Raw genomic sequence first — 14,506 nt, 5'->3', positions numbered from 1 at the left:
GAGATGAAAATACCACATTGTGTTTAGAAGCATAGTAAGCAAGCTCATGACACAGACCTCTTTACTGCACAGAGATAATGCATTGTTGCTCATAATGCTCACCACTTATCATGTAACGCTGTAATCCTTTGTGGATATATAGCATCATCATGGGGTTATTACCAAATAGATAAAGTGCTAAACCCTTCCTCTGAACACTAGCTGTGTTTACATGAACCCTAATATTCCTCAAATAATCAGAATAATAGCCCAATCAGAATAAAAGTGCCTTATGTAAACACCTCAGTCGGAAGAGACTGGCCTGATCCAGTCGGATCAGAAGGAATTTTCAATCAGATTAGAAGGGTGGTGTGAACCTTTAATAATCCACCCAAAAGAAAAATAATAACCATGTTAACAGTCACTCTGATCGTTCCTCACTGGCTGGAATAAATATCTTTTTTCTGTGCCTGTCTGTCTCAAGCGGGGGTTGGAGTTTTGAAGAGGAGCAGAAACACGGCTGTAGCAAAACAGAACTGGTCAACAGTTGACACAATTTTACTGTTAGATACTTCAGTATATTTAAAGATGCACAGAAAAATCCCAAGAGCAAAACTGTAACAGATTGATTGAACAGTGTTTCTGTAAACTATAAACAGCATTCACAGCTAAAAAGCCTTTCAGTACTGACCTAACCTCGCATTACTTCCAAGACCAGGGAGCACATTAACTGCATTTCATTGGATTATGTTAAAAAAAAAAACATTTATGTTTTGTACATCTAGTGTGTCACATTAATTTTTTAGAGGTAATATTAGGACTGTCTTTATTTGATTTAGGGATGTTTGCGCCAAAGTACCCCACCTAGGTCATTCTAAAGTTCTACTTTTTGTCACATACGCCAGACATATTAATCCTCATCATAAAAAGTCTTTTCTCTTGTAAATGCATAAAACACTAACAAATACAAACAATAAATTTAGCTCTTATCCAAGTACGTAAGAAAGCAAGTTACGAAATGTTAGTCTGATCACATACTTTCATTCTTATAATAGTGGGACTAATTAGCTCTACACTGCAAGAACATTTCTGTCTTTATTTCCATGTCGTCTACATGGATCATCGACTGACACAATATCATGTCTGTCCAAACTGTCCAGAACAGGAAATGAAAAAAAAATCCTGTGTTTTTAAACTGCTGGGAGATGTTAGCTTCTGAGGCTTTTTACTAGACAAAATCATGGTTTAGGTTAAAATAGCAAGATTTCTGCCAGAAAGGCTACCTCCTCTCATGTGCCATTTTTAAAATGGTACCAACAGTAATGTAATCAAGTTATCTAGTACATATTTAACACGATTTACAGCATTCTTGTTTAAAAATGAGTCAGCTGGAAACATTAAGATGTCCACTGTCTCCAGTGTCTTCAACTAAGGAGCTGCTGCTTAATCAGCTAGTTAGCTGCAGTTGATAAACTCTGCCAGGAACAGTTCCAAACATTACTTATAATTTCAAGATATAAGACTTTTTTTTAGCGAACTCATTTTATTTCATAGTATTGTCATGCTATCTGCCCACCTGGCCCTCCATTATAAAAACATACTACAGTGCTGACAGAGCGAAGGTAGCAGCTTCTCAAGCTGCTCAGATTCATATTAACGACCTAAAAAGATCTATCAAGAAAGGACAGCAGTGATTATGGTGATTGAGTGTCCGCTTCAGCCCGAGTTGCGTGGAGCCACGTCAAGGTTAAGACAAGTTTCTTTGGGAAAAGGCACGCTGCAGTGTCTCCACACGCCCGCTCGGTGAAATGAACTCGTTTGGAGGTTGTTAAGGTGTAGGATACTCTCCGACCTCCAGAGAGAGCCCTCAGGAGAGGCCCTCTTGTAAAACGCTCCATCTTATTAATGGAAATAAATGCTGTTAGCGCCCCACCCCTCCCCATCGCCTGTCCCCCCCCCCCCCCCCCCAGCAATAAGACGTGTCTATTCTTGGCTAAAGTCCCCTTCATTAATGTTATCTCAAATAGGCACCCAGTCTGATGGCGAGAGAAGGGACGGCGCGCGGTTAAGCTGCTTCATCCAATTTCATTATTCCATATGAGGCGGGGTATCAGTGGTAACTTTGCTATGTCAGCACAGCGGACGAGGTGGTGGTGCTGCCATGTGGCTGAAGCATGACATCAGTCAGCGAGAGTCGACAGTGCAGAGTCTGCCAACTGATCAGATGCTGTCAAAGGCCGCTGCTGTGTTTGTGACTTTTAATTCTGAAGCTCACTCGGATGGCAGCTCAACACATTTCACGGCTGACTTTCTGTATTTTGGACTGAGTTTGTGAAACAGCAAAAAGCTTTTTTGGTGCACAAGTTCCAACACCTTCTTTAGCTATTTTCTGCTTATGAAATATGTCCCTTTTCACAGTAGCTGCTACCGTGCTGTGAATACACACGAGCAAGCCGGAGGACAACAATAACAGTGTGTGCGCCGCCGAAACGAGACGCAGGAAGGGAGAGAGAGAGACAGAAAAGGAAAAGAGAGGAGAGAGGAAAGGAGAGAGCGGAGGAGAGGGATGAAGAAAGTGTGAAACTGCGGACCGTCAAATGATCTGGCCTCTCTCCAGGCATGATGACTCAGGGATGATGGCACAGTTAGAGCTAATTAGGATCATAAACTGGAGAAATGTTTTGCCACCATGATGTGTGGGGCGCTTCCACGCTATTGGCAGGACTTCAGATTAGACGTGCGAGCTGGTCGGGACAGCATGCTAAAACTGTTGGAAAAAAGGGGGAAAAAAAATCTGCTGCCTTCAGTCCACAACTACACTCAGACTTGATTTTGTGAAAAATGTAGAAAAACCCTAAACTTGATGATTATGTTTTAGTTTGAAGCTGTCAGGATGCAAAAGTAGGCTTTTTTTTACATTTTGTCCAGGACTTCACTTCACTTTATATACTAGTTTTGTATAGTTTCAGCTAAAGCCAAACAAATATATTGGTTGGCAAGTATTATCAGCCCAATATTGACCCAGCACAGTTATTGATAGTGCATATTTTATTCCTGCTTTTTTAATAGAACATAATGGGTTATAATAATAATTATAAAGATTTTTGCTGTTTTTTCTTAATTACACATGTATATTCAATCCTTTTTTATTTAAGTTGTTCTATTTGTTTTTTCTTTTAGTTATTTCTAATCACTAAAATATTAGTGACAGTTTTAAAAACTAGTCATGCTCTCCACATCCAAATGCATTTTGAGGAATTAGCTTTTCAAGTCACAGAAAGTAGCGTTTATCTGACTTTTGTTGCCCTGGGTTTTGACTTTCAGGCTACATACGCAGTTTCCTCCTTCTTAGTAGAGGTTTTTGGGACTTTTTACAGCATGAAGCCACTCAGGGTCGAAAAGAGCTCTGCATGTTTTTCTGATTAAAAAAAATGAGATTTTAATCTACAGTATATTTTTTATTCTTTATTATTATTTAGTCTTTATTTAGTAAAAATGCACGTAAATTATCTATCATCAATTCTCTATAAAGGAAAGTAAACATGATTTTAAGCAGGGTTAGTGCACAAACAATGCAAACAATTTCATATCTCTCTATTTTAAGCAGCATTCATATTACATTGAATAGCTTGAAAACGGCTTTTTGATTGAACCCAGTCAACACAGACATGCAGACATGGATCTAAAAAAGACTTGAAAGTAGAACTGAAAGTGCTGACTGACAGAAAGAGCAATCACCAGCTAGTTTTTCAATTAATCACTTCAGTCATTTTTCCAGAGAAAAAGAAAAGGAAAACAATTTTTCTGTGGATTTTGGACAGTTGGTCAGACAAAACAAGACATTTATAGATATCATGCTCTGAGAAAATAACTACTTTCTGATTTCTGACATTTTATAAAGTAAATTATTAATGGATTAATCAAAAACAATATTATAATGACTAATCAATTCATGAAAACTGTCAGCTGCAGCCCCGGTTTCAAAATAAGGAGTGAATTGTAAATGAAGAAAGAACGTACATCCGAATAAAAAACCCGAACATTTTTCATGTTAAAACTGTCATGACACGTTCACTGACTGCCTGACACATCATGTGCAACACAAAGTTCTATAATATCGGAGCTTTGATTGAAACAGCGGCGAGAGGGCCGCTTTGGCTCGACTTTGCTTCTCACATCCGACGTCGCCACCTCAAAATCTCTTGACAGTCGCTATGAGGCAGCTCTGCACTCCTCTTTTAGGCCGTCAACTCTCTTATGTTGCGTTGTCTAGTGGACTGCAGACACACAAACACTGACAGCGAGCGATAATGCTGCTGACTCGCCGCGCTACATCTCCGTTTATGAGGACTGACAGTTCACCAGCTCGTACTGTACACATACCCACACAGGGAAAACACACACACGCAAACAAATTAACACACACGCAATCTGATTCACTCTGGAGCAGAACTCTCATCGCAGCAACACATACATTAGCGCTGGTAAGCTATATTGCAGCATAACAGCAAAGTATTCATTGTTTTGAAAGCTGTTGTGGACAGATTGAAGGAGCGTAACACATGACTAACTCAATTAAATTCCTGTGTTTTGTCGTCATAGCAACAAGTGCAACAAGTTATTTGTGATGTGAGTAATACGCTTATCTCTCCAACTGTGGGAGTCATCAAACAACAGACTAATTAACTTAAGTGTCACCTTCTGAATTTTTTAAATCTGCATCTGTGCTTTTGATAGTCGTGATTCATTTTCTCCACAACCTGACTCTCAGCAGCCAACGTGTGTGTTATTGAGACACTCTGGCATGGAAATTTGTTTTCTGTGCCTGAACTTTAAGTACAATTTCTCACTGCCGAGCTCCAAAAAGCCAAGAGGGACTATTACGAGATAATTACTAATTATGCTAATGTGCTAAAGTTGTGCTATTCCTTTTCCGTGGTCATTTTATCAGCCGTCCTCAAGAGACCACAGTCAGTAGTAATAACCTTTTTTCCCTCCGCTAAATGCTCAGTCAGTTAGAGGACGCCGTGTCCTAAACCGCTGACTCCTCCGCCACTACCCTTAATCAGGAAGTGCCTGTAAATTCACAAAGCCATGCATGCGCACACAGAGGGAGCGCCGCGCCGTTTCCATCGGCACTGACCTTCATTAACCTCATAAATGCCAGCGGTGTTTTTGTCGCAGCTCTTAATGCGGTTATCAGCACAAACACAAACAAATGTGACAGAAGTGTTTCAGGGATAAAACTCCAGCTTTACATCTGTGAAATACATCTCTGATTCCCTCCAACACACACACACACACACACACACAGGCTGGGTGACATTGGGCTGTCCCAACATGGAAACCAGCACCGGTAACTACCGTGTTCCATAACCTGAAACACCCCCACCACACACACACAGACAGACACACACATACCCCCTCCTGCTGTGAATAAACCTACATTAGGAAATTGATGGCATGGACAATTTGGAAGGCCGAGCAAGATGGGCATTTATTTAAGTCCTGTTTCTGTCTGTGTCCTGCTGCACAAGGATTTTATTTATGAATGGATTGTGAATGTAAATCTAGGACACTGCAGAGAATATACTGTACCGTTACAATGCATATGACCAGGTTTATACATAGCCGTAGATTTCTTTTAAAAGATTTCCAGTTTCAAAGTAGAGTACATAACAATCCACCCACTCGTACCCACCCTATATCATTCCCTGTCACTCATTTTAATAGACAGAAATGTAAGTGTAAAGTAATAATGTCAATAACAACAAAAACACAGTGTTAACCCGCATTACAAAAGTATATGGCCATATTTAGGACAGGGCACTATTAAGATTAAAGGCAACATGAATGTATAATAAGAAGCACATAGACTATAACCACATGGTTAAATTAAACATATATATTGGGGAAAAAATACAACTGAGGTACAGGTACTGTACATATAGTATCAGTCAATGTCAGTTTACCAGCCAGACTTTTTTTTTTTCTTGGTGATCTCTTGGTGGTTCAAATTATACAAACTGCATAAAGCTGCCATCAGAGCAAAAGTTGGCTACACTGAATAATCTAAAATATCAAAGAGCAAAAAAACACCTTTGCACACTTGTAGGTTGACAGGTGCGTTGGAGGAGACCATGGATCAGACTCTCGCACACTGTCCTCTGGACTTGATTGTAAGTGCACAAAACATTTTTAAGAATCTAAAACACGAAACATATCTTCCTTGTTTTCACATTTTTTGCTCACTACATAATTCCGTATTTTACAGCTTTAATATTTCCAGTATTAGCCTATAATGTAAAAAAATAAAAAATAAAGAAAAAACACTGAATGAGAAGCTGTGTCCGAACTTTTGAATGGCTCTGTACGTATTCACAGACACATATACATAAACATGCTAATACACAAATAAATACACACGTGTGTACTTCACAAGAATTTTCCTTATGCATGAGAAAATATCTGCAGTAGATGACATCAGTATACTTCCTGCCTCTGCTTGACCCATATCAAAAGTAAAAAAGTGGAAAAAGTGGAAAGATGAAAGATGAAATGACCAACCCAACACCGCACATCTCAAGAAACAGACTTCTGCACTAGTCAGAGGCTCCTGGAGGGTTTGTCCAAAAGGGATTAAAATGGACTCAAGACCTCATGAAACCTTTTCTCCACCCCTCGCACTGTATACCTCTTCTCCAGTTCATGGACGTAGATATAAGGGTGGACGGCAGGGACAGGTGCCCCCTCAATATTTAGAACACATGCATTTGTCTTCTCAAATAAAGACAGGGAAGTAGCAAAGGACTTTTATTTTGAAAAACTGCTTGCCTAAGAGCCTTACTGCATTCCATTTCATTATATTTTGAATAATTTTCTCTTTACCTTTACATAAATAATTGATGTTCCCACTCTAAATTGATGCAGAAAAGGCACAAATTGGTGCATTTAAAAAAAATCACCAAAATTCAGGAAATAAGGTACCAGTGTTGAAACGAAACTTGTGTCCTTAGGTTTGCAAGTTCTGCTACACTGGTTTTACACCAAGCACAGAAAAACACCGGCTTAACTAAGACTGAAAAAAATCTGGAGAATGAATGAAACATCAGCATCTTCCACTTTGCAGCTCCCATTTTCACCTGATCAGCACAGCACAGTGAATGCACCACAACGAGGAGCAGCAGCAGCACTCCACTACAGACTCTGCAGACAGTGTTTGGACAGTTTGCACCATTGTAGCTTGAGTGTAACCATTCTGAGTATTTTTCAATGAGATCTCAGTGCAGTATTACCTGGAACTGAGCAGACTATTTTTACTTGCTTTTATTACTGACAGGTAGCTTTTTATTGATGCAATCATTCAGGCTCTAACAGACACCATGTAGAAATTGTGCCGCACATAAAAGGGACCTATTTTCTAAAATTGTATTCATTTTTTTTCTTTGGAATTCCGCTGTTGCTTAAAAAAAACTCTACAACTACATTTTTTGAACTTTAAGGAGATAAAACGGCATTAAGACCTCATAAAAAGGGACTTTCAAGTAACTAAATTTCTAATTACAAACTCAGCTGCACAGATCATCACGCAAGGTTGACTACTAATTTCAGCAATTAAAGATTTTTAATTTGTGAGTCAAAAAAGAAACTTCAAAAAGACTAAATTGTGGGTCCAAACTATTTGTGGGGGCGGCCGACCTGGAAGTCTATTACAGTGGTTCTCAACCTGGGGGTCGGGACTCCCAAGGGGGTTGCGAGATCATTCCTGAGGGGTTGCCAGATATTTGTGGAGAATAAGATAATATAAGATACTGTGGCAAGCAGCATGGATTGAGAGCCAGGAAACTTTTTACATCACCTGTACCAGTGATATGTGTACAGTAATGCCTGAACAGTCCCAGGCAGAGGGGAGACGGGGTCGGGGTCAAAAACACCAAACAGATTTTTCTCGAGGGTCGTATCTCGAAAAGGTTGAGAAGCGCTGCTCTACTGCTCTACGACGGACAACATGAGACTACAATGTAAGAGCCTCAGGGTGGTTTGCAGAGGTCCAGAGGTGTGGAATGAGATTAATAACAGAGCACTATAAAAATATAATGAATATAAAATGTCATTATCTGTGTCTGTTTTCAAAAAGAGCTTAAGCAAACAGTTAGTATTATAATATCTTAAAGCCTGAATATCCTAAACGGCTGGGGATTTCTAAACCAGTTGCTCTAATCTGAAATCCATTTAAACTGTACTGGTATTTTACACTTTCCATATGTCTTTATTTATTACAGCTTATCTATTTAGTCCACATTTAATGAATAAATGTCCCAGGTCCATTAAGTCATTTTTAAGGTTTCAGCTGGGTCAGCTTTTAGCTTCTTAGGGACTTTGTTGGTTGTAAATGTTAAAATTACAATACACTTTAAGTTCCAGATAGCGCAGGGCATCTCACTTCACTACAATATGTCTTACATGACAGTATTTGTATTTCAACTTGTTTTGTGAATAAACTTGAAGGTAGAGTCAGTAGGATTTATCCAAGCTGTTCGTAAAGCACCATAAAGATAGTTCAGTGCTGACTGTCATTCCCAGGATGTCAGTTACAGACGTTTTTGATTGGTAAAACATCCCAAGCACAGACATAGAATGAGAAATACAAGTGATGCTTGAAAGGGATTATGTTTTTGAGTATATACATTATTTTTTGTGCAAACTTTTGCATATTATGCCTGTAAACTGACCTTAATATTCCCAGTTCCATTCCAGCTGAGCACAATCTGTCCTGACAGAAAGTGAGGTACAGAGTTGACAAAATGAAAATACTGTAACTGGATATTTTGTACAGTGTATTAGCTTAATAGTTAACACAACTGTGATTTAGCTGCTTTACATTTCATGCTCCTCTAAAGTAAAGTTGTCACAGCTATTTAAGTTTTAATTCTTTTTCAATACCAAGTGTTTAAAACGATGCATTATGTGTCAACTATAGTAACAACACTACCAAAGCGGTAAAAAAAATTATCTCAGCGCTCATTCAAGACATCAGTTCAGTTTAGTCTCTTTTCCTGCTGGAAATTTGGCTCACAGCAAAATCAGACAATGTCCAGAAACCGTCTCGGTGCCAGCTTTGTGTGCTAGATGTTAAAGGCATAATCTGTAGGATTTCACATCCGAGCTGTTCATAAACACACCAGAAAGATACCAGGACATCAAATAACAACGATACGGGTTGGTGAAGTGTCCCAAGCACAGCAAAATAATGAGAAAAATAAGGAAATTCAGGCAGGAATATTTAATATGAATCTACCTAACGTTTTAAAAGAAAATGTTGCATATTACACCTTTAACTTAAAAAGAAAAAATATCCTTTTTTTTCACTTCTTGCCATGGAAACGAAAGAGATATCAACTGTTGTTTTGTTACACCAGTATCGTATCATAGTTTGAAATTCTGGTATTGTGACAACTAAGCCTGACAGGTAGCGAGGTAAAGAAGTGACAAAATGAAAATAACTACATCTTTTGTACAGTATATTAGTTTTCAAATACTTCTAACACCGCTACCACAACAATGATTTAAAAAATATAAGTTTAATGCTCCTCTATAACCTAAATAAAGAGAATACTTTATAATATTCACCAAACTGAAACAACTGTATTATTGTTCATTACAACACACAACATTTTGGAGATACAAGGTTTTCATCTGACGGTGACAGTTACCGCAAGTTTTGTGTGCAGTAAAGCAATAAGTATCAGTATTTAAAAATGGTACGGATCACATAGAAACATACCTGTTTGCTTAAGCCATTTGTTAAAAATGATCAAATCCTAATGGAGGTTTTGTATCGCTCGGTCTCTGCTCTCCGTCCTGACCTTTGCCCTCAGCGCAGTCTGCATCACCGTCACCAGCCTTCAGAGAGGAGCTGATGACACCGCACAGCCACACTTTCCTCTCACTCTTCCCTCCCCCTGTTCAGCTGACAGTCAGAGCAGCCCTCAAAGAGCCGATCGACTCGTCTGCCCCGCTAACGTCTCCGGCGGTGGCCCCCTCGCCTCTCTAGAAGGGGAGCCTCCCGAAGGTGACGACCCTCATCCTCTTGCCCTCCCTCCTCCTCCTCCTCCTGCTTCCTCTGCCTCAACTTCTATCACCGTCCCCGACAGCCCACACTCGACCCCTCTGCCTGCCGCCACCTTCTCTCGCAACAAGAACGTAAACAGTAATTGCTACATAAATTATGTTACACTCTGTGTTTTTCACATTTCCCCCTGGGCGCTCTTGATGATACGCTGATATACTGTACGCTGAGAGTACAGGGTGATAAGTGTGGCTGTAAAAAATAATGTTGCTCTATAAATCTCTGCTGTGCTTATTTTTGTTCATAAAAAACACACTGTGGATAAAAGAAGGAATATGCTGTACATATGGAGGAATAAAGGTCATGTAGTGGTGATTGGCAGGTGTGCTTTTACTATATTCACCCTGTGAATCACTGGACTGTCACACACCTCCAAAAGGATTTTATTTGTGGCCCCGACACCCCTGAGGGACATAACCATAAATCATGAGGCTGTGATTAATTAAGAGACAGACATGCAGCATGTCCATGAATCCCTCCAGGAGCGTTGACACTGGTCAAACACTGCGCTTAAGGGAGGGCAAACAAATGCGGAGCTTGGTGTACGTCTGCACAATGCCGAAGACTGTAACCTGAACAATACGAGGAGGCAGCGGCCAGCAAAGTGCGAGCAGAGGGAGTAAAAACACAGCTGATGAATTTAGGAAAGTGTGTGATTTCTAGGAATTCTGAGCCCAAATAAATCTCCAACCTTTAATCTTAATCTGCGGTTATTTTCTGTAGCAGCACTAAAAACGAACAGTTTCAAAGTGGAGTTTGGTGGGGGGGAAAAAAATTAAAAGAAGTTGTGACGGGGGAATCTGCTTATAACCTTTTGAATACACACATAGGTTTTAGTGAGTCCATCTACAAATAATCTGCAGCCTTTTCAACGGATTAAGACCCAAATGCCACGCAATAATCCCTCTGTGACTTTTTGCCTTGAGGTTTATAAAAATAATTGTGTAGAATCTCAAGATGATGATCAGCTGGCATTTGAGATGAAGGAAAATAATGAAAAAAAAAAAACATCAATCCGGCTTTGCGTAATTTTGTAAGTTTGAAGCAGGGAAAAAAATCAATCATGAACTGTGCTCTTATTTTGACAGCTTAAGAAAAAATTTAAATTCTGAGCTCCTTGAATCTATCAGGGAAAAAATGGAGAGACAAACATTCAAACAGGACAGAACAGCTCTGTTTCAGCTGTGAGCCCACCTCCTGCAGCTTTTGGAGGAGTCAGCGGCCATCAGCACTTCCCAAAGACACAGTTCATTTACAAGCGGTCCCTGAACTGGCCCCTAATGTCCCGTGTTATCAGAATGAATCAGCAGCGCTGATAAATTAGCCGTTCGGAAACACGCTGCGAGAGGCCTGTCAGCTAATGTGTGGCGCGTTTGTGTGGTACTCATATGCAATGCTTAATGTTGTGGAACCAATTCTGTCGTTTCCATTATGTAAATACATTTGCCTCAGCACTATATTTTATGTATTGTCTCCCTTGTCTCAATTACTTGGGCTATTAAAAATCAAGAGGTTATGGAAATGAGCTGCAGTTGTCTGTTTGTAGTTTGATGACAAGTGCAAAGTGTTTATGAAAGCTCGTTATGCATTCATTTGCAGTCGGATACGTCAACACGCTCCGAGCGTTCATCCATATTCCACAATGCAACGGGGTGGCACGCTGGTATCTTCAAGCATAAACAACATAACAGTTGTGTTATCATCTGTTCTACATATAAATAAACAAAAATAAATGTGTGGTTGTGTATTTATTTGGATCTTCTCTGCTTTCTTACAGAGAAAGCAGGAAATGTGAAAGTGGAAAATGAAAAAAAAAGATTTCTGGGAGTGTTTTTTGGCCTGTACCAGAGCAAATACATGTTTGATGCTTCAGTTTGGGTATGTTACAGTTAATTAGCCAAAATACCTCAGGAAATAATCAAGAAAACTAAATCAGGGAGAATCTCTTAAGCTTTTAAGTACGGAAGCTTTCACTGACATATCCAAATAATTCCTTTCTTAATCTTTTTTGTAAATGTCATTTTCACTTCTTTTTTTCACTGTGAGGCAGAATATGAAATAAATTCAAATTACTCAGCAATCACAGATTAAATTCAACAAAACTCTGTGATAAATTGTGACCATTTTTGAGATTGACAAAAAAACCCACAATATCTCAAAGTGAGATGGAAATGTGCGATCAGTCAAAGTGCTGTCATTTTTTAGCTTTTTTTTTTTTTCAGTAAAAGCATAAATGGCATAAATCTGTAACTGTCGTTGGCAGATAAAGTGTACATATGCCTGCAGGTTACAGTGCATAAAACCACACAGGGGATTTGTTTACACAAGCTCCGGTCAACATCTATTTCAGCACAGCGTAAGAGAAAATGTTGCTTTGTTATTATGTCACTAAAAATCAGCACACTTTTCCATTTTGATTACCGATATAATTAACTGTTCTGCAGTGTGTCTGAGAGGTTTGATACACTGACATGATACACACTTCTGTATTAGGAACACTTCTAGTAGTTTAATTCAAAAATACCCACACGAGATGGCATGGAATTAAATATTATTCTAAGGTACTAAACAACTAAAGGTTTTTTTCTCCTCTTTTTCTCTCCCTGTTGAAGGCCCAGAACTGGTTCTCAAACTTTAGACTTTTTCTGTTGAATTAAGCACAGCAGAGCAGTGAAGTTCATGCCTCTAATGAGGTAAAAAAGAGTTTCTATGAGACAAGAGAAAAAGAAAGAAGCTCTAAGGATTTATTAGGAATAAGAGTTTCAGGGTATGTATATGCTAGAGTACGCAGCACTGACATCTAAGTGCTTTCTTTAAGAAATAAATCTTGCAGTTTTATTTCAGTGTGTGTTTAACCATTAGTTTGAATATTTAGTCACTAGTAGTAACTGATTTAGTAACCTGACTGAAATAATGGAAGAAATATGTGATGTTTTCATGAGAAGTTGAACGGCTTTCAGAGACAACGGTGAGTCTTCTCGGATGCATTAAAATCAGGTGTTAAATATGAAAAAAACAATCCGTTTTTCTTCGTGAGCTCATGTTCAAACTTCTATTAAATCAAATTGGTGTTATTTTCTCTCTGTCCTCGTCGGTGTCAGAGACAACGGAGGCTTTATAAGGACAAAAGACGCAGCAGCAACTAAACTTTCCAACGCAAACACAATGCGTCATTTAAAGCCGACGGCACCTCTTAAACACGACTCATTTCTTCGTGTTGGTTGTTTGGGGAATTTAAAGATGTAGAGAAGTAAAAACCCGCCGCGGAGTGTGAGCTGCACAGAGGCTGGAGCGGCGCAGGGTCGAGCGGCCGGGCTGCCGCGCCGTGCGCTCCGACGCCCCGCCAAGGTGCGCACGACCTCTGCTCACGCTGCAAAGAGAAGGCAGGAGGAAAAAGGAAAAAATAAAGAAGTGTTGTAAAGTTGTACCTTTTCTCTTCGATCGCCTCCTCCTCCTCCTCTTCAGCTTGCATTTGACCTGGCCGCCCTGAGCCCCCGACGCGCGGCTGCTGTTCCCAAGTACGGATGCCATCAGCTCAGCGCAGCCTTTGGAGCGCAGCACAGGAATAACTTGGACTCGGCGGCTCGACTCTCCTTTGTACTTGTCTCGCTTCAGCCTCCGCTGCTCTCTGATAACGCAGCGTCCTCGGGCTTTGACGTAGACTCGGACTATATTTTCGGCTCTCCCTCTCTTTTTTTTATCCCTCCGAACCAGGGGGGAGCGCGTCTTGCTGCTCCTGTATCACCTCTGAAACTCCAGCTCGCCTCCAGCTCGCAGAGAGACTGTTCGCAGCGCAGCGTGCAGGCGGCTCTCAGCAGCAGCAGCAGCAGCAGCAGCGCTGATAGGTCTCCTCCGCTCCTCTCCGGCAGTTTTCCGCGCCTCTGCAGAAATTTTGGCATCAGCCACTTTGGATTCAATCATGCAGGACGCCTATCTATTTGCTGCCGAGCTTTCTAATTAGGGTCCAATCGTGGCTGTCTGGGAGGTGTGACATCACCAGCGACACCCACCAGCTCACACCCCTTCTTCACCCGCTGCTTTTTTAAATCTTTCCTACATTTGGACACTTTTTCCTTCACTTTTCTCCACACTGCAGGGGGAGTGTGTTCTCTCCAGCCCTCCACAGGTCGGGTCAGGGGTCAGACCGGGAAGGATCCTTGCTCAAGGGCACTTCAGCACGTCGCATGAGGGACTTATGTTTATGGTTCTCTTCGCTGGCGGACTGTTCCCATACTTTCTATACGCCACCCTGCTGCAAACTCACCACCACCTCGAGGCTAAAGAACAGAGCGATGTGGTGTTTTGGACACAAAAATACAGATTCTCCTCTCCACACAGAGTCCTCTGTTACACACTGTAAAAATAAACTATTTGTTTCAACTTAAACAAGTTAGTTTG

At 40.4% G+C, this 14,506-nt stretch overlaps 1 protein-coding gene across 1 annotated transcript in view; it reads right to left on the bottom strand.

The window, feature by feature from the left end:
* adarb2 (adenosine deaminase RNA specific B2 (inactive)) overlaps positions 1-14,035 on the bottom strand; it is a 232,536-nt gene extending 218,501 nt beyond the window's left edge. Inside the window, exon 1 of the mRNA XM_084747013.1 lies at positions 13,537-14,035. Coding sequence (XP_084603139.1) covers positions 13,537-13,639 — 103 coding nt within the window. The 5' untranslated portion in view covers positions 13,640-14,035. The remainder of the gene's footprint in view (positions 1-13,536) is intronic.
* Between the last annotated feature and the right edge of the window lie 471 nt (positions 14,036-14,506).

Source organism: Lutjanus erythropterus, chromosome 21, assembly GCF_056507025.1.
Source record: "Lutjanus erythropterus isolate fLutEry1 chromosome 21, fLutEry1.hap2, whole genome shotgun sequence".
Classification (NCBI taxonomy): domain Eukaryota; kingdom Metazoa; phylum Chordata; class Actinopteri; order Lutjaniformes; family Lutjanidae; genus Lutjanus; species Lutjanus erythropterus.
This window is presented reverse-complemented; position numbering and strand designations above follow the sequence as displayed.